This window comes from Canis lupus, chromosome 21 (genome assembly GCF_048164855.1).
Source record: "Canis lupus baileyi chromosome 21, mCanLup2.hap1, whole genome shotgun sequence".
NCBI classification, from domain to species: domain Eukaryota; kingdom Metazoa; phylum Chordata; class Mammalia; order Carnivora; family Canidae; genus Canis; species Canis lupus.
This window is the reverse complement of record NC_132858.1, coordinates 22,067,211-22,085,884: the sequence shown is the minus strand read 5'-3', so window position 1 is coordinate 22,085,884 and position 18,674 is coordinate 22,067,211. Positions and strand designations below refer to the sequence as shown.

At 45.7% G+C, this 18,674-nt stretch overlaps 1 protein-coding gene across 7 annotated transcripts in view; it reads right to left on the bottom strand.

Moving 5' to 3' along the window:
* Positions 1-15,640, bottom strand: part of KIAA1549L (KIAA1549 like) — a 267,032-nt gene extending 251,392 nt beyond the window's left edge. For all 7 annotated transcript variants that reach the window (XM_072791077.1, XM_072791079.1, XM_072791078.1 and 4 more), the window contains exon 1: positions 15,484-15,640. In XM_072791077.1, the coding sequence (XP_072647178.1) occupies positions 15,484-15,625 (142 nt within the window). In that variant the 5' untranslated portion in view covers positions 15,626-15,640. The remainder of the gene's footprint in view (positions 1-15,483) is intronic.
* Between the last annotated feature and the right edge of the window lie 3,034 nt (positions 15,641-18,674).

Sequence of the window (18,674 nt, the reverse complement as noted above, 5' to 3'; positions counted from 1 at the left end):
AGGCTCAATGGGGAGTCTGCTTTTCCCTCTCCCTCTGCCCCTCCTTGTGCACGCACGTGCTCTTTCTCTCTCAAATAAATGAATAAAATCTATAAAGCAACCAATCAATCAAAAATCAACCAATGCGAGCTAGAGTCAACAGCCTGGCTCCTGCGTGATGTGGCCCCTGCCACCTCTCCTGCCTAGTCTAGCACTCACTACCCTCTTGATTCCTGCCCACCCGACCACATCCTTCTTTTCTCTGGTTCTGGAATAAACCACACTTCCTCCCGCAGAGGTCAGTACCCACATCTCTTTTTGCTCTAAATCTCTGCCTAGTTATTTCTTGTTCATTCTTCTCTTGGCACCAGGATCACTTCTCCAGGAAAGGCTTCCCTGACCATCCTCCCCCTTACTTACCCAGGCTCCCCAGCACCTGGGGCCTCCCCTTCACAACACTCAACCCTGTTGGTAACTGTATACTTATTCCTAAGAGGAACTGACTGACGACTTTCTCTCCTCTATGAGCCAATGATCACTTCCTCCCCATTATACCCCTTGCATCTGGCACAGTGCCTGTCACATACCAGCTGCTTAATAAAAACTGTCTCTATTAATACATACAAGGGAAAGCCCATTTAGAAACAACAGACATCATTATTTAAGACGGCCTGGTATTAAAATTAAACCATGGTGGAAAAAAAAAAAAACTAAACAAAACTGTGATGCCTGGGGAGAGGGTAGAGATGGGGAAGGAGTAGAATGTCTACAGAAGAGCAAGAGGAAACTTATTTCCTAGGGTGATGATCATGTTCTAAATCCTAACAAGAATTGGGGTTACACGGGTGCATGGATTTGTCAAAACATAGAAATATACACTTCGGATTTCTGTATTTCTCTGTACACAAAATTTACCTTATAAAAAACTAAAAATAAATGAATATTGAAGTTTAATCAATGGCATGCATACTGAAGTGTTTAGGGATAACATGTATTGACATCTGCAACTTATTTGGAAATAAATCAGAAAAAAATAAGAGGAATTAATGGATGGACAGAGGTACAGACAAGATATATGATCAAACAAATACAGCAAAATGTTAACAGTATCATCCAGCACTTTCAACTCTTCTGTATGCTTGAAAATTTAATAGGATGAGGGGGAAACCTACGGAGTACAGCTGAAAATGTATTTACATTGTAGTCAGATTTGGTTTCAAATCCCATCTTCACCACTTACAAACAATGTGCCCTTAGGCAAGTCACTTTCTTAAATGTTCTCTCCGTCTTAGTTTCCTCCAAGAAAAATGGGCAAGAATTACTCCCACAGTGTCATCGTGGGGGTTAAATAAGATGGAACTCCTGATCCGGTGACTAACACAATAGTAGCTGTTTCATAAATGTTAGTCCTCCTACTCAGAAGTCAACATATCCACAAACTAGGACAAATCTCCAGTGAAACATAAAAGGAAAATCTTGTCAAATTTTTCTCTTGCACAGCCCCTGGGAAATTAAAAGAATAAATTAACTGTGCTATTTTTATAGGTAAAGACACTGACCTTCCATCAGTAGGACACTTGGAACTCCATGTCTAAAGGAGATTTATGCTGCCAACACTTCCTCATCTCATCTCCCAGGGGCCAACACCACCCTTTGTTAGAGCTGGCCAGTCAGTGACATAGCCACATCAGGCAGAAAGACAGGGAATGTCGGCAGAACTGTAAGTAGCATACAGAAGCCAAGACTCCCAGTCACCTCCCAGATGTATAAGGGAAGAGCCAACCAGATGAGCCTTAAGATCTGTTAAAGCATCTGATGTGTTGCCAGGGGTGGCAGTCACAAGACTGTCTTGGCTTTTAGCATAATTATACGAACTGAGAGATGGCCTTATGACCATAAATAAAGGCCTCCAATCAGGAATAATAGTATTTATTTAACTGAAAGGTATCTAATAGGCTGCCACATGGCCTCCACCTCTCTAGGTCTACAAGGCAAGAGAAAGGAATCCATGAATGATGACACCAATGAGAAGGAACTGCTGACATCTGGAAGCAAGGAAAACAACAAAGTCAACGCACCTCCGAGGAAATGAGGTCTGACATCTTAAAATCAGTGAAAGGGTTAATTCTATGTCACAAGTGAGACATTACAGGCAAAGGAAATTGTAATTTTTTTAGAAAGCAGCTCTGTGTGCCTACTAGATTGCACACTTAGGACTATATAATTCAAGCTATTTTAGGCAATGCATGCCCAATCTAACTTCCACCCTCTCTTCCTTGAAATAGTGTTTCCTTTTACATAACTATAAACCCACCTAGTTAGTTAGCCTATTAAGCCTAGACTTTAAACTTCTTGGAGACATCCTGAATTTACTGCGTACACTGCATGTGTGGTGTATGTAGCCTACAGAGGGACAGGATCACATCGGCGCTGAGCCAACTGTGCACATCTCTTCCCAACTCCACTGTCACATTGGTAGCCTGAAATCAGCCATGGTGGGAGTATTTATACCATGGAAATCGGCCAACACTATAAATCAGGCCACTTATCCTCGATGTTTTTCAGAGCCAGCTTACCAGCACATGAACTTGTTTTTTTACTGCTATGGAAGAGACAGATTTGGGGAAGCTTGCCCTATCCATACTACCTTATTTAACGTTGCCCTCTACCATAGGCCATGGCTGAAGGAGGGGACATTTTTGTACCACCTGCCCCTTCTCTCCTGGCCTCTGCTGATCAGATGAGGGGTACATTCCTCACTCTGTTGGCCAGGTGACGCCAGCCTGATTTCCCTCCTGGGAAGTACAGAAATGGGACAGAGACTGGATGGTGAGCGCTTAAACTGAAAAGTCTTGCCAACTCTGGCTGCAGCAAGCAAAAGTGCGCTGGAGGATTAGTTACAGGGGGATCAAGTGGCTGTGAGTAAGCAGACGAAGCCAGTCTGCAGGAAGAGGCAAAAGGACAGACCCAACCTGCAGGAAAAGAGAGAGGGTCCATGAGACACAAAGGCCAGTAACCTCAGCCTCTTACTATTGAGGAAGGCAATATAATGAAGCAGGGCAAGGGCTAGAACGAAACTGCCAGGGTTCAAATCCCGCCACTGACACCTCCCACATGATACTGGATGGACAATTATAAAGTTACTCTGTGCCTCAGTTTCCTCATCTGAAACATGGGGATCATAACAGAACCCACTTCATACAATTGTGAAAATCAAACAGGCTGATACAGACAGTAAACACTCAAAAACGTTAGCTATTATTTCTATCAGTTAATTATAGAGTCCACACAGCCCAGTTATATTTTATTTCTATTCTAAATATGTCACATGAGATCTCCCCTGTGGCCCAAGGACTCATACTTGAGCTAGTTTCAAATAAGTAGCTAGGTAATCACAGAATAGTGTAACCCTACAATCACAGAATTCCTGAATCACAGAACATAAAAAGCCCTGGGCCGTTTTGTGACCTTTAGCAAATCACTTCCTTAACCCTCTCTTAAGAATGACATGAGATGCAAATAAGAGAGTGAGAACTTCAACAAGTATGAGGTGCTATACTAACCCAGAGGGACTACTGTCCCTGCAGGGAAAAGCAAATATATCACAGTAGCCATAGGAGGGGGAAATGCTTGTTTAAAATATTGTTTTTATTGTTGGACTGGAGACAAGAAATTATTCTCCATCCACTACAAGGAAGGTTTCCTTTCTGTAGGATTCACCAGGTTGATGTGTGCTCATTTCCAGTATTAAGTAACATAATAACAGGAAACTGCCAGAGACAGCTCTATGGCACTGATTTTTTAATACGCTTCCATCTAGTTTAATTATATTCAAAATAATGCTCATATTCCAGATCCTCCTATTCTTTTCAAAACAAAGACTCATTATTTGGTAATGAAGTACGTAGGTTTAGAGATATTTTTGCTCAGCTCTTTTAGACAAGGATTTATAAGCTGCACCATTAATTTCAACACATTCTCTTCTCAGACTTCACATTCTTCTCCAGCCTTCCTTGGTTTGTCGTTGACATTTGGTAAATAAAAAGACAAGTGACAGAGGAGCAGCATTCATTACCAGAAACAGAGGTAAAGGGGTAGGTCTGGGAGTTCTGGCTTCATTCTGACACTTAAAACCATATTTCACGTCACAAGAGTAAAGTTAGAAATATCGTAGACCTTCCTATTTACTGGTACCACATAAATAACAAAGCCACTTTGTGTTTCTGACGTCAGGAGATTATTTCAGGCTAAGAATAGATTTAACATATATAAATCAAAATCAAAATCAAATTCCCCTCTCGTGGTTAGGATGCATTAGGCAAACACTTGCCTGAGTGGACAGATGGCAGGTGCAGCAATGTCCTTGGGCTAAATACTTGGGGCAGCTACTCGGCCTTATTTACATCTCCATTAGTTTAAACACAGTGTTTATCCCTATTCTATTTGGTGTTTAAAAGGGTTTGTGATTTTCCTTAGCATCTGTGGACGTTTGTTCCAAGGAAGGAAGCAAAGGAGAGAGGAAACAGGAGAAATGGTCTAAGGAGAGGTTTTAACACTATTGGTTTGAATTCAAACTGTAGTTTTAAAAGTTTTCTTTCACAGTAAAGGTTTTTCCAAATTTCAGGAAGAAGTTCAAAGTCTCTTGTGACTAAATTTGCTTAGCATGGAAACAGGGTCATGATATAGTGTCAAGTGACAAATGTTCTGATTATTCCACCCCTAATCTCTTTATTTTTTTTTAAGATTTTATTTATTTATGAGACAGAGTACAAGGGGAGAGAGGAGCAGAGGGAGAGGGAGAAGCAGACTCCTCGCTGAGCAGGGAGCCCAACTTCAGGTTCAATCCCAGGATCCTGGATTCATGACCTGAGCCGAAGGCAGACGCTTAACTGACTGAGCCACCCAGGCACCCCCACCCTTAATTTCTTGACAAAATTAAAAGAAGATATGTAATGGATATAAATATTTGTATGAAAAAAGGTCTGGAAAGACCTATCATATTTGTTTGACAGCACAACTCTAGGAAATAGCAATGGGACCAACCAGGCCTTTTGCATTTTACTGCATACACCTTGTATACTGTTTGAACTTAATAAAGTACATATTACTTTTACAATTTTTAAAAGACAATGAAGATTAAAGATAAGCCAATAGTTATATGGGCTTCAAGTTGGAACCATGAGAGCAAAATATGAGAAAATTCTTCCCTTTTGAGAATGAGAGTCCTTGACTGGACTTGTCACCAATGTAGGAAGAGATGAGAAATGCAAATAGTCTGGCCCACAAAACATTTGCCCAAGGCTTATAAACATACAGCCTGAGGGATGGGAAAAGAAGGGAGGATCCTGAGGCTTTTATTTACGGATGAGAAAACTAAAGCCCTGAAAAATGAAGTGACTTGATAAATAGCCAACAGCCAGCAAGGGGTGACCTGTCTCATGAGTACATTCAACAAAATTTCCCCTCACCCAGGCCATTCACCCTAGACCTTAAACCTAACCAATATCCTAATGTCTAGGAAATATCCAAACTGTTAGCCCCAAGAATTAGGAAACGTACTAAAGGTATCTGATATTTTTAATTTTACTGAAGAAACCCTTAAGCAATCTTCAATCTCACCTATAAAACCATAGGCCTTAAGGGAGAAATAATGCCAATTCTATCCAAACACTTCCATAAAACAGAAGAGAGAATGCATTCCAACCACTTTAGAGATAGCATTACCTTTACTCCAAAACCAGACAAAACAGACCAGGAAAACAAAACTACACACCAATCAATACCCTTCATGAACGTAAGACTTTATAAATTTCCAACCAAAAGATTAGAAAATCAGACCCAGCTGGAACACACATCATGACTAAGCTGGAATTTATCCCAGGAATACAAGGTTGATCCAACATTCTAAAATCAACCAATGCCTTTTTACAGACTGAAAAAGAAAAACCTTGTGGAGGTTTCAACAGATAGAGAGAAAGCATTTGACGAAATTCATTACCCATTTATGATAAAAAAAAAATTTCACAGCAAACTGGGAATAGAAGGGAACTTCTTAAACCTGATAAAGGGCCTCTATACAGCAAAATAAAACAAAACAAAGCAAAACAAATCTACAGCCAACATCATACTTAATAGTGAAGGTTGAATGAGATCAAGGCAAGGATGCCCACTCTCCCCATTCCTAGTCAATGATGTACTTGAAGTTGTAACCATTGCAATGAGGCAAGAAAAAGAAATAAAAGCCATAAGATCTGAAATAAAGAAAAATCCCAAAGATTCTACAGAAAGTTACTAGAACTAATGTGAGTTTAAAAGGGTCATATGAGGGCAGCCCCAGTGGCGCAGTGGTTTAGTGCCACCTGCAGCCCAGGGCATGATCCTGGAGACCTGGGATTGAGTCCCACATCGGGCTCCCTGCATGAACCTGCTTCTCCTTCTGCCTGTGTCTCTGCTTATCTCTCTCTCTCTCTCTCTCTCTCTCTCGCTGTGTTGCTCATGAGTAAATAAATAAAATCTTAAATAAATAAATACATAAATACATAAATAAATAAATAAATAAATAAGTCATGATACAAGGTTGATATTTTTAAAATCATATATCTATATATTGACAAAGAACTTTTAAAGTACTCCTTACCAAGCATTGTAAAATGAAATACACATGGACAAAATCTGTATGCTGAAAACTATAAAACTTAATGAAAGGAAAGGAAGACTACCTAAATAAATGGAGAGAAATATGTTCATGGATCAAAAAAATCAAATTGGTAAAATGCCAACCTTCTCCAATGAAATACCAACAGAAATTCCAGTGTGTCTTTCTTATATAGGTTGACAAAAAAAAGATATTAAGATCTCTATGGAAAACTGTAAGACCTAGAATATCTAAAAAGATTTTGAAAAAGAAGAAAAAATTTAGAAGATTCACAGTGATTTTGAGACTTACTACAGAGCTCAATCAGGGGCACTTTTACCCCCCAGGGACCATTTAGCAAACTCTGAAGACATTTTGGTTGTCATAACTGGGGAAGGAGGGAGGTACTGGCATCACTGGACAGAGGCCAGAAATGACACTAAACATCCTACAAGGCACAGGACAGTTCCCCACAACAAAGAATAATCCAGCCCAAAATATCAGTAGTGTTGTGATTAAGTAACCCTGAGCTAGAGAAATCAAGACAGTGTTTTTTTGGCATAAGGAAAGAAATATACATTAATAGAACAAACTAGACTCCAGAAATAAACCCACACATATAAAGTACCAAGGTAATTCAGTGGAACAATCTCTTTAATACATGGTGCTGGAGCAATTAAACATCCATATGCAAAAGACACTAACCTCGACTCCCTTCCTGAATCATATACAAAAATTAATATGAACTGGACCACAGATCTAAAGGTAAAAATAAGACAATAAAACTTCTAGGAAAAATCATTGCTGTTTGTGACCTTGAGTTAGGCAAGTATTTCTATCCTCAGATACAAAAAAAAATACAAATCTTTTTTTTTTTCTTAGCATGGAATATGGCCTCTTCAATTTTATTTTTATTTTATTTTAATTCCAGTGTAGTTAATATACAGTGTTGTATTCATTTCAGGTGTACAATATAGCAAGGCAACAATTCTATATATTATTCAGGGCTCATCAAGCTAGGTGTACTCTTCATCCCTTTCACCTGTTTCACCCCAAACTCACAAATGTTAAATTTAAATGCTGATAAACTAGAGTTAATCAAAATCTAGAACTGCTGTTCTTTGGAAAATACTGTCAGTGAAACGAAGACAGGCCACAGACAGGGAGAAAATATTTGCAAAGAGCTTATCTGATAAACAAGTTGTATCCAGATACACAAAGAAAGTTCAAAATTCAATAATAATAAAACAAATAATCTAATTTTTTTAAACAGGCAAAAGACTTAACAGACACTTCAAAACAGATACAGATGGCAAGTAAGAAAATGAACAGATAATATGCAGCAATAACATCATCAGTAACTAGAAAAAGGCAAACTAACATTATAATGAGATACCACTAAAAACTACTGGAATACCTGGAATCTAAATTTAAAAAGAAAGTTGACAAAACCAAGTGCCAGTGAGGATATAGAGGACCAATCAGAATACTCCTACATTGCTAATGGGAATACAAAATTATACAGACACTTCGGAAAAGAATTTGGCAGGCTGGTTTTTTTGGTTGTTGTTTTTTATTTTTTGTTTTTAGGAATTGGGGGAGAAAAGGGACAGAGAATTTTAAGCAGGCTCCACGCTTAGCACAGAGCTTGATGTGGGGCTCGATCTTACAACTCTGAGATGATGCCCTGAGCCGAAATCAAAAGTTAGATATTTAACTGACTGAGTTGCCCAGGTGCCTCAAGAAGTCGACAGTTTCTTATAAGATTAAATAACATATCTAATGTAAGATCCAGAAATTTCACTCCTGGGTATTTACCCAAGAGGATGAAAGCTGCCCACACGAAAACTTTTAGGCTAAAAACTGGAAACAACCCAAATGTCTATCAACCGGTGAATGTAAGCAAACTGGGCTGCAACCCAATTAAAAAAAAAAAAGGTAGAGAAAGATATAGGTATATAGTTATATAATAACATTTATGATTCTCAAGAACGTTATGCTCAAAGAAGCCAGACATAAAATGTTACATGCTGTATGATTCCCTTTATATGAGCCTCAGTTAAAGGCAAAATTACAGGGACAGAGAATAGATTGGTGCTTGTCAGGGACTGGATGTGTAGGGGGGAGAAGATGGACTACAAAGGAGCAGGAGGAAATTTTTGGAGGTGACAGAAATGTTCTACATCTGAATTGTGGTTGTGGATTCATGATTATATACTTCTGTCAAAACTAATCATGCAGTACCCCTAAAGGGGTAAATTTTACTGTATGTAAATTATACCTTAATAAACTTAACTTAAAAGAAAAAAAAAGTGGTGGCTCATGGGTGTGTTTTCTTTGTACGGCATGACATTTCAAACATCTGAATTAGCTGGTGACATCTGAAAACAAGATTTTTAAATAAAGATCCAGTTTTTCTTGAGAAGTCAGAACTTTGGCACCCCAGGCCTCATTCCCTCCCAGGCCGCAGCCGAGCAGGGACTGCCTCTTTCTTTGCACAAAGCAGATACTCTATGTCTTGCCACATCCCCCCACCTGAGCCAACTCACAGAAGTATTTTATTGACCTGCCACTCCACCCACTGAGTAATGGTTGCTGAGCCTCAGCCATAGACTGTTTGAGGCCAGGGGCCAGGCCTGGATAGTTCTACACTATACCTCCAGTATCTGGTGAAGAGTTTGGCCTGGCATATGCGAGGTGGTTGACAGATACCACCAAATCGATATGACTCACTTGCCGCCTTCCCACCAGCTACAATAACTGAGATGCACAATACCCAGATTGCTAACTGCTCCTTTGGACCTGAAGTCCCCAAAGAGAGTCACCATCCAAGGCAGCCATCTAGTGACCTAGAATAATGTGTCCCTCTGTGTGTTTAGAAATCCCCTGTAATATGTTGTCAAGCAACGAAAATGTTTTAGGATCATTCCAACCATTCATTTTTGTTTGGAGAAGAGTAGAGTTGTTGTTTGTTTAAAAAAAAGAAAGAAAGAAAGAAAGAAAACCACAACACAGGCTTGTAGGATAATGAAAATGAAAAGGGAAGTGTGCACATTTTGAATATTCTCAGATCATATTCTAGTAATTTAAGACTTAAGTAGCCTTCTGAGAGATTCCCTGGTTGTCATCAGAATGCAGTATCTCAAAGCTTGCACTGTGATGTTCAGTTTTAGGTGCGGGGGTGGGGGCAGGAAGGGGTTTTTTGACTTCTGTTTGATGTCAATATTAAAAGTAGAGTGTTATTATTCTCAAAATCTTCTTTACTTGTGTGTGGGATGGGGAAGGAAGCAGAGGCGACGTTGAGGACATCTTGCAAATATCTTTGAACCACTAATAATTAGTATTGAGAGTAAAAAGCCCAAATTTTATCAGATTGTCTACATCTGGGGGGAAAAACAAGTCAAACACTCTTGCTGTACATCTTTAATGTTAAAAGATGAGAAAGTACAAACATAATGCAATTTTATCCCATCTTAACTCTCTCTTGATCCACCTCCTCTCTTACTCTGCTTTTCTCCACAGAAAAGACTTTAAAAGAGTTGTTTTTTACTATCTCTGATTTCTCTTCTTCCTTTCTCTCTTAAACCCACTGCAGTAAGACTTCCGTCCCCTCTACTCTCAGGGCACCAAACACGTCCACATCTCCAAACCCAACATCCATTGCTAGTCCCATCCAGACTTTCTCAGCCTCTTGTGCTGGCCCCTCCCTATCTCCAACCCCCTAACTGCTGCAGTATCCCAGGGCTCACTGCTCAGACCACCCTCTTCTCTATACTTACTCTCTAGGTTTCTCAGCCACTCCCGTGCTGATGGCTTCCAAATTTGTATCTCTGGATCCAATATCTGCCTGCAATTCCAGACTACTATGGACCATTGGACATTTCCACTTAGATGTTTAATAAACATGGTAAGTTTAACATACCCCAAACCAACTCTTCATTTCCTCCTGCAACCCTGAGCCTCTTGGAATCTTCTGGATCTCAGTTAATTAACTTCATCTTCCAACCGCCCAAGCCGAAAACTCTAGCACCATATTGGTTCCTCTCTTTTTCTCTCACCCCACTTCTGTGTTATTAGAAAAATGTATTAGCTCTACCTTCAAAAGATGTCCAAAATTTCACCACTTTTTTTTTAAGATTTTATTTATCCATTCATGAGAGACACAGAGAGAGAGAGAGAGAGAGAGAGAGAGAGAGGCAGAGACACAAGCAGGCTCCATGCAGGGAGCCTGACGTGGGACTCGATCCCAGGACTCCAGGATCACCCCCTGGGCTGAAGGCGGCGCTAAACCACTGAACCCGGGCTGCCCTTCTCACCACTTTCTAAGCCAAACTACCGGGTCTCCTTGTTTTCATGTTTGACCTTACAGTCTCCATAATAGTGAAAGAGATTCTTTTAAAACTGAAGTCGGGGCACCTAAGTGGCTCTCAGTCGGTTGAGCATCTGCCTTCCACTCAGGTCATGATCCCGGGGTCCTGGGATCGAGCCTCATGTCAGGCTCCCTGCTCAGCTTCTCCCTCTCCCCCTTGCTCATGCACTTACTTCTCTCTCTAATAAATACATAAAATCTTGAAGAAAAAAAAAAAAACTGAAGTCAGGTCATGTCACCTCTTACTCTCATTCAAAATAAAATGCCAAGTTCTCATCCTGCCAAATTGTCCTACATGATCTGGCCTCAGGCTGCTCTTCAACATCATATCTCACCATTGTCCCCTTGTTCACTCAATGCCACACGGCCTCCATGCTGGTCCTTGGCCATCCCAAACACAATCTCTTCTCAAGACCTTTGCACTTGCTTTCCCCTCTGCCTGGAGTATCTTCCTCCAGATGTCCACTTTTAGGTATCTACTCAATGTTGTCTGGTCCTGGAAGTCTTCCCTCCCCACTCTATAAATAAACACATGTGTGAGGGTACGCACACATGCACACATGCCAACATCAGCCTCTCGCTATTCCCTACCCTGATTTATTTTTCTTACCACCATCCATGCTGCATTTATTTATTACCACTTGCCTCTCAAAGTAGGGTCGAACCACCAGTGCTTGCTAGAAATACAGAACACCAGGCCCTACCCCAGACCTACTGAATCAAAACCTGCCAGGTAACAGGAACTTCAGGTGATCTGCATGCACAGTAAATATCTGCAAATATCTTTGTAAAGTAAAGTGTGGAAAGCACTGGGCTAGTTCCTAATTGCCATGGGAATGAGAGTTTCTTTCGTTCATTTTGGTAACCTCAGAAAGCTGAGGCATTCAAGTGCACCGAGTGGAAGAATGAACAAGTGAACTACTGCACCTGTTTCAAATGGAACTCGAAGTTGACGATGTGGTACAAGCTTGGGGAGGGGCAAGAAAAGCATCCCAGGTCAAAATTAACTCCCCTATATAGTGTGCTAGATTGGAGATCCCCGGGAACAGCAAACCTTTCTGCCAAAATGCAAAATACATTCCCCGAGTAAAGCAGCCATTCACAACTTAGCGTGGATTACTTACGTAAGATAATTAACGTAAACGGAATCAGCCAAACTGAGGGAACAGGAGTACAAGAAGGCTGAAAAGTTAATAAGCGCCTACACTGTGCTGGGCATTATTACAGGCAAGAGGGGAACACAGGTAAACCAGGGAACTTATAAGTAGGTGGGGGAAGCAGAGGACCCTCTCAGAGAAGGGCAAAGAGGATGTGGTGCCCTGTGAGGGGGGCTTGGGAAAGCCCCAGGGCACCGAGAAAGTCTGGAGTACTCCTCACTATGGCATCCTGTGCTCTGGCCACAAAGAATCCTTTACTTTCCCTCTGCCTGAAATGCCACAGTCAATCTTGCCAATACCTACTCATCCTTTAAGGGGCCTCCACTCTCCCAGAATTAACTGTTCCTTCATTCTATGAGCTCTGACCACACAGTATCAGAATTCCAGGGTGCACATCACTGTCTTCAAAAGGGGTTTCTACATACTGCCTTCTCCTTATTCACCTCTGTATCCCCTGGCCCTGCACAGCACCTGAACACAGTCCTGTTCCATCCATTTCTGCCATCCTATAGGGACAGCTAGCACTCTCTGAGCATTGACCATGTACACCAAGCACTGTTTTAAACCTTCAGATGTATTAACTCATTCAATCCTCGTGACAACTCAATGAGATTGGAGCTATTATCCCCATTTTACAGATCAGAGAACTGAGGCCCAGAGAGGCAAGATCACAGGAAGGAAGGAGCATGGCACCTGCACCCAACCAGCACACAAGAAATGTCTACTGCCATGAACTGCAGGGCAGAGCAGTAGTGAAGAAGGCTGGGAAGTCAAACTTGAACTTTATCATCCTGCCTGGGCCCCTGAGGGCAGAAGAGGATAGAGGACGTCCGAGCTCGCTGCTCTAGAGAAACTCCTTCCCCACACCTGTCTCCCACATCCAAAACCAAAGTTACTGCCTGGGAGCAAGAGAGATGGAGCGGAGATGGAGGTTAGGAGAGGAAGCCCGAGGGAAGACACAGAGGACCTTCCTCTACAGCCCCAAGAGAAGGAGCGCCAGTTCCTCAGGAGTAGTAGAGCAGAAGTACTGAGTGGAACGGGTGGAGGGAGGCTGGAACACACCATAGGGGCTCCGGAACACAACTGCTACAGATTTTCCTGAAACAGACTATCTTTACCCATTTTTCAACCCAGGTAAATGTTTGCCTTAGCTTCGCTTAGGAAGTGGCCCGACTGTAGCAAACTAGCACTTTTAGTAGGATCTTAATATCATAGGTCTGGCTTCTTGGCATCAGCACCAAACTGCAGTTACCCCTCCAAAAAGTCCAAAACCAGATTGTCGGAAGTTCAAGTTCCCAGAAAAAATATCATCCCTTCTCCCACCTCCCTCCAGACACTACTTCTTTACACAAACTCCCTGGGCTGCCCTGCATGAATCCCAGGATTCACACACACACACACACCTGCAGCTAACCTGCCTCAATCGGAAATCAGAGAACAAATGAAAGCAGGTAGGAGGCAGGACAGGGGACCCAGGGGTTAAGCCTCCCATTGAGGAGAGAGAGACAAGTCATGACACTAAATCAGCAGTAAACTCACAGGAAGCCAGGGAGCCTGGAGGTAGACTCTGGATCCACAAGTGAACTAGACCACAGGAACTCGGTCCTCAAGGGTGACAGGAGAAAGGGCACCCCAAAGGGCACAGAGGAAGCAACAAGTCACTCCGATGAGAGGGGAAGACAGAAGACTCAGGGAACAATGTCAATTTTAATGATTTTTTACCATCATTTTAATCAAAGCTCCTTTCTTAATTATCCCCATGATCACCACACTTAGAGGAAAAAGGACATCAGGGCTAAAACTAAAAGAGATCAAAAGTCAGGCTCTGGCAGTCTGAAAGAAGAGCCAAGTGAAGTCACAGGTTTAGAAAGGTCAGTGGTCCGAAGGAAGAACGGAAATTCAAAACCGATCAGAGGAAATCATGCGACATCACGCTGAACAGGAACAAGACATAAAATCCAAATTTCACATGTTACAGATGGCTCAACAGTTTCTGGTTTACACACTCAAATGAACAGCAGCCAAAAATTAACATCTCATAAACAGTTTACAAAACTACCAAAGATCGATTTATTTTAAATAAAAACTCAAAGTGTGTTTCTGATCCAAGGAATACGCAGGTGCTTACATGTGTCTGACTCTGGACTTACCTTTTAAGCATTATACCAAAAACACATCACCGAAAACTGCTAGAGGCATACAAACTAGAGGCTAAAATTCTTTAAAGGCTTTTCTTGGGTCTCAGGCACACGTCCAAAGAGGACCAAACTTTCTCACCACTATAATCATAACAGAAAATTTCTGGATGGTAACTTGTTACACATAAGACACCTCATGTCAGGGACCCTTTAAGTGAAGCCAAAAAAGGAAAAGTGGGCTTTCAATTAACCTGTTGAAGACAGGCAATCATTTTAACCTGAAACCCTCTCATCTAGATCCTTCATAATCAGGAATTTTAATCTAATTTGGGGGAAGGGGTACACTGGGGGAAAAAAAAAAGCAGTTTTCATTAGTCCTTGCTAGAAACCACATAACTACAGGACCACATGTGCTAAAGAGGGAGCTATATTCCTTGGTAAATGAAATCAAGAGCCCAGAATTTCATCACAAACAACAGCCTGACCTTTACAAGTGCCATAGTAATCATTCTCCTTTCAAAGACAATTCCTCACTGCACAGTAAGTTTTTAACAGAACAATCCACCGCCCCACCAAAAAAAAAAAAAAAAAATAGTTACAAGAGATTTCTCAGAATCCTCCAAGGAATTCCAGAAATCCATTTTCTGGGGGTTCTTGGGAGTCTAAAAGACAAGCGTGGTTATTCTTCACTACCTTCCTGCAAACAGTGGGTTAGATGCTTGCTCGGTGCCTGGGTCCTCCTGGGTCCCCCTGCAAGATGCAAGCAAGCGATGATTTCGGGTACCTCCATCCCCAAAGAAAACGGGTCTTCCGTTCAACCTGCAGGGGAAAGCGCTACCGGGGGGTCGGCCCCCCGGGAATGGCCTAAAACTCTCTGGCCATTTGGCGTAGCTCCAACAAAGTGGGCACCCCAGGGGGAGCCCGAAATGCAGCGGGCGTCCCCACCCCGAGCGTGCCCTGGTAAGGCACATCCTTCTCGGGGCGTCTCCAACACACCGGGTCTTTATGTAAACCGAGCTCGCCCGCCGGGACCCCCGCGGAGGACCCGCAACTCGTGCGGAGGGGAGATGCGCCCCCCCCGCCCCGCCGCGCGCTGCGCTCCCGGGAGACCGACTCCCCGCCCGCCCCGCGCCGCGGCCGCCGACCCCCGTGCGCCCGCCGCCGCCCCGGCCGGTGCCCCGCGCGCCCCGGCCGCCAAGTGCTTACCCGGGTCGGCCAGGCAGCGCCCGGCGAGCGCCGCCAGCAGCAGGAGCCCCAGCAGCGGCCGCCCCGAGCCCCTCACGCCCGCGCCGCCCGCCGCTCCCCCGCCCGCCCCGGGGCCCCGGGGCCGCGCGTCCTGCCGAGCCATGGGGACGCTTCACACATCCAGGCCGCCGCCCCGCTCCGCAGCGCGCCCGGGAGCCCGGCCTCCGGCGCCCCGGGCCGCACCGGGCATCTCCGGCCGAGGCCCCGGGACCGGCTCGCTCGTCCTGCCGCGCCCGGGCGGGCTCCGCGGAGCCGCCGCTTCACCCGCGCAGGGCCCGGGGCCGCATGGAGCCGCGGCGGGAGCCGGCCGAGCTGCCCACGCTGCCTGCGAGGGCGGGACGGGCGCCGCCCGGGTGCCCCCCCCCCGCCGGGCCGCCCCCGCGGACTCGGGGGCCGGGCGGCGAGCAGCGGGCGCGGGGCGCGGGGCGCGCTCGGGGACCCCCTCCCGCCGGCGGCTCTGCGCGCGGCTCTCGGCGCTCGCTCGGGCTCGGGCTCGGGCTCGGCTCGGGCTCCGGCTCCGGCTCCGGCTCCGGCTCGGGCTCGGGCTCCCGGGCCGAGCGTTACTGCAGCTCCGAGCGGCGCCTCATTGACAAAGAAAGCACGTAGCCGGCGGAGCGGGCGAGGGAGGCGAGGCAGGCGAGGCAGGCGAGGCCGGCGCGCGCGCACCCCCGCGCGGAGCCACCGCGCGCCCCCCGCGCCCGCGCGCCCCGCCGCCCCCGCCCGGAGGGGGACCCCTCGCGGCCGCTCCCGCGCGCGGAGGTGCAGCCTGCGGCCGGGAGGCGGGGGCGGGGGGGGGGGCGGGGGCGCGTGCCTCGCGCGCGCCTCGTTTCCCAGCCGGGCTCCCATCTACAGGAGGGGAGGGGAGGCCCTTGCCCGGCCCCAGGGGGGAGTAGACGGTCAGGGTCGACGTGCTCCACGGGCCCCTCAGCTCCTCGGCCTGGATCTCGGAAAGCCGTCTGCGGACGGCGGCCGTGCTTTGTGCGGTGCGCTCGGCGCTCCGGGGGGCCGGCGGGCACCTGCATGCCCGGCCCAGCCCCAGGGAACGAAGGCGGCTGTGGCCGAGCGGCAATGACACGCTGGGCTTAAAGCACATTTTGAATATGTGCTGCAGCCACACTACGCGCAAAGCGGTGCACTGCACACTGCGGAGCGCACAGGGACATGTTCTCCTAAAAGTCCCTTCCCGCGAGGACAATTAGGCAGTCGCTCTGCAGGAGAACAAAAGGCCCCCTTGGCCTGCTTGCTCTCCCCTTGCCAAGCTACATGACCTTAGACCTCGTTCATCGGAGCTTCAGACTTCCTCCGCCAACAATTTTTTTTTTTTTTTTTTGAGAGCCCCCTACCTGTGGGCCACTGTGTTAGGCACTGAGGACGGAAGTGGAGAGTGAAAACACACGACCCTGACCTCATGGAGCTCAAACTCCACTCATTCAGCTCCACTTACTGACCCCTATTGTGTGTCAGGCACTGTTCTGGGCACCGAGGACGACAGCCACACACCAAATCCCTGCCCTCCGAGAACTGACATTCTAGGGGAAGTACACCGGCAGTAAGTAAGTGATAGATCCTATGTAGGCCCGTGATAAATGCTATGGAGAAAACTCAGCATAAAAGAATGAAAAGCAGGGTGAGCGTTGCAATGTTAAATCAGGTGAAGGAAAGCCTCACCAAGGAGGTGACATTTGAGCAAAGAGGTGAAGGAGGTGAGGGAATAAGTCTCCCCGGGAGAGCATTGCAGGTAAAAGGACAGCAAGAGCAAAAACCCAGAAGCGGAATGTGCCTGGTGTGCCCAAGGCACAGCAAGCCAGCTGGTGGGTGTGGAAAAGTGTTATATCTCACTTATTGTGCATCAGGAGGATAGAAATAACACCATATTTCATCTAAGACACACTCCCCCCCCCCCCACATGAGAACTTCTCAGAGAAGTCAGATGTGTTTTATAATGCATCCAAGGTTTGTTGAAATACAGAATGCCCTCTCGGGGTCATTATGATTCAAGTTGGCTGCTCAGTTAAATTAGCTCTGCTGTTTTTAAGAAGCTTACAGTCTGGTTGAGGCCCAGAAACAACTCAAAGAGCCAGTTGGAGCCACTGATGAAGAAGCCAGTCCATGACCATGATTCAGGCAACATCACAAGGCAGGAGGAAGAGTCCTGGCAGCAAGTGGCAGCAAGTGGCGATCCCAGAGACAGGGAAATGGGACATTGCTGGCCTGTTTGAGGTAGATAGAAAAGATCCAGAAGGGGAGAGGCTGTGGGCAAGAGACAAGATCAGGCCACAGCTGGTTCTCCATGAGCATTTAGAGAGAGAAAAAAAGAGAGATTTGGGAGGCAGATTCCATGGGGTTGAGAGATAGCAAATGTGTATCTCGAAAGCATGTCCTCTATGTGTTCATTGGATTTTTTCTCCTCCTTCATTATTATTTGCCAGACTTCGACAAGACACAAATTTCCTTTGGGGGATGTTGGTTGTTAGACGTGTTTCTTTGAATTTCTCTGCCAGAGGAGGCTGGTGTCCAGAGCAGACTCGATCCTGTCCTGGGCAGGCCCGCGGTCTAGCGAGCGGGGCAGACGGCCTCCGCATCAACTCCAGCAGGTGCAGGGAGTAGCGGGCGGGGGCACGTACAGCATCCCCAGCACCATGCTAATGTGGGTGAGGAGTGGCTGTTCCTGCCTGGCGGAGGGAAGGTGAAAGAAGGCCACATTTCCAGCTGGAGTGTGCCAGGGCCAGCAAATGGCAAGGTGGAGAGGCGGCTACAGGTCTGTGGCGTTTTCAGAGCAAGAGCGACGCACCCGGTGAGGGTGGCAGGTGGGGCACGTGAGGGACCCCTCTTTCAGGCAGGAGATCCACACGGGCGCACATGTGAGACGCTTCGTGCCGTATCCTCACCCAGGAGGCCCCGCTGCGGGGAAGTCCTCTGCTGCAGCAGGAAGCTTGATGAGATCCCAGGCCTTGATTGATGAGGAGTCAGTGCACAGACTCTGAAACTTGACTACTTAGATATTTCAGGCTCTGCCATTTACTGGCACATATGCTTTCTGTGACTCGCCCATAACCCTGGAAATGATAAGACTACCTCCCTCGTCGGGTTCTCGAAAGGATGGAGCTGCTCCGCGACAAGCATTTAGAAGTGTCCTTGACATGCAGGAAGTG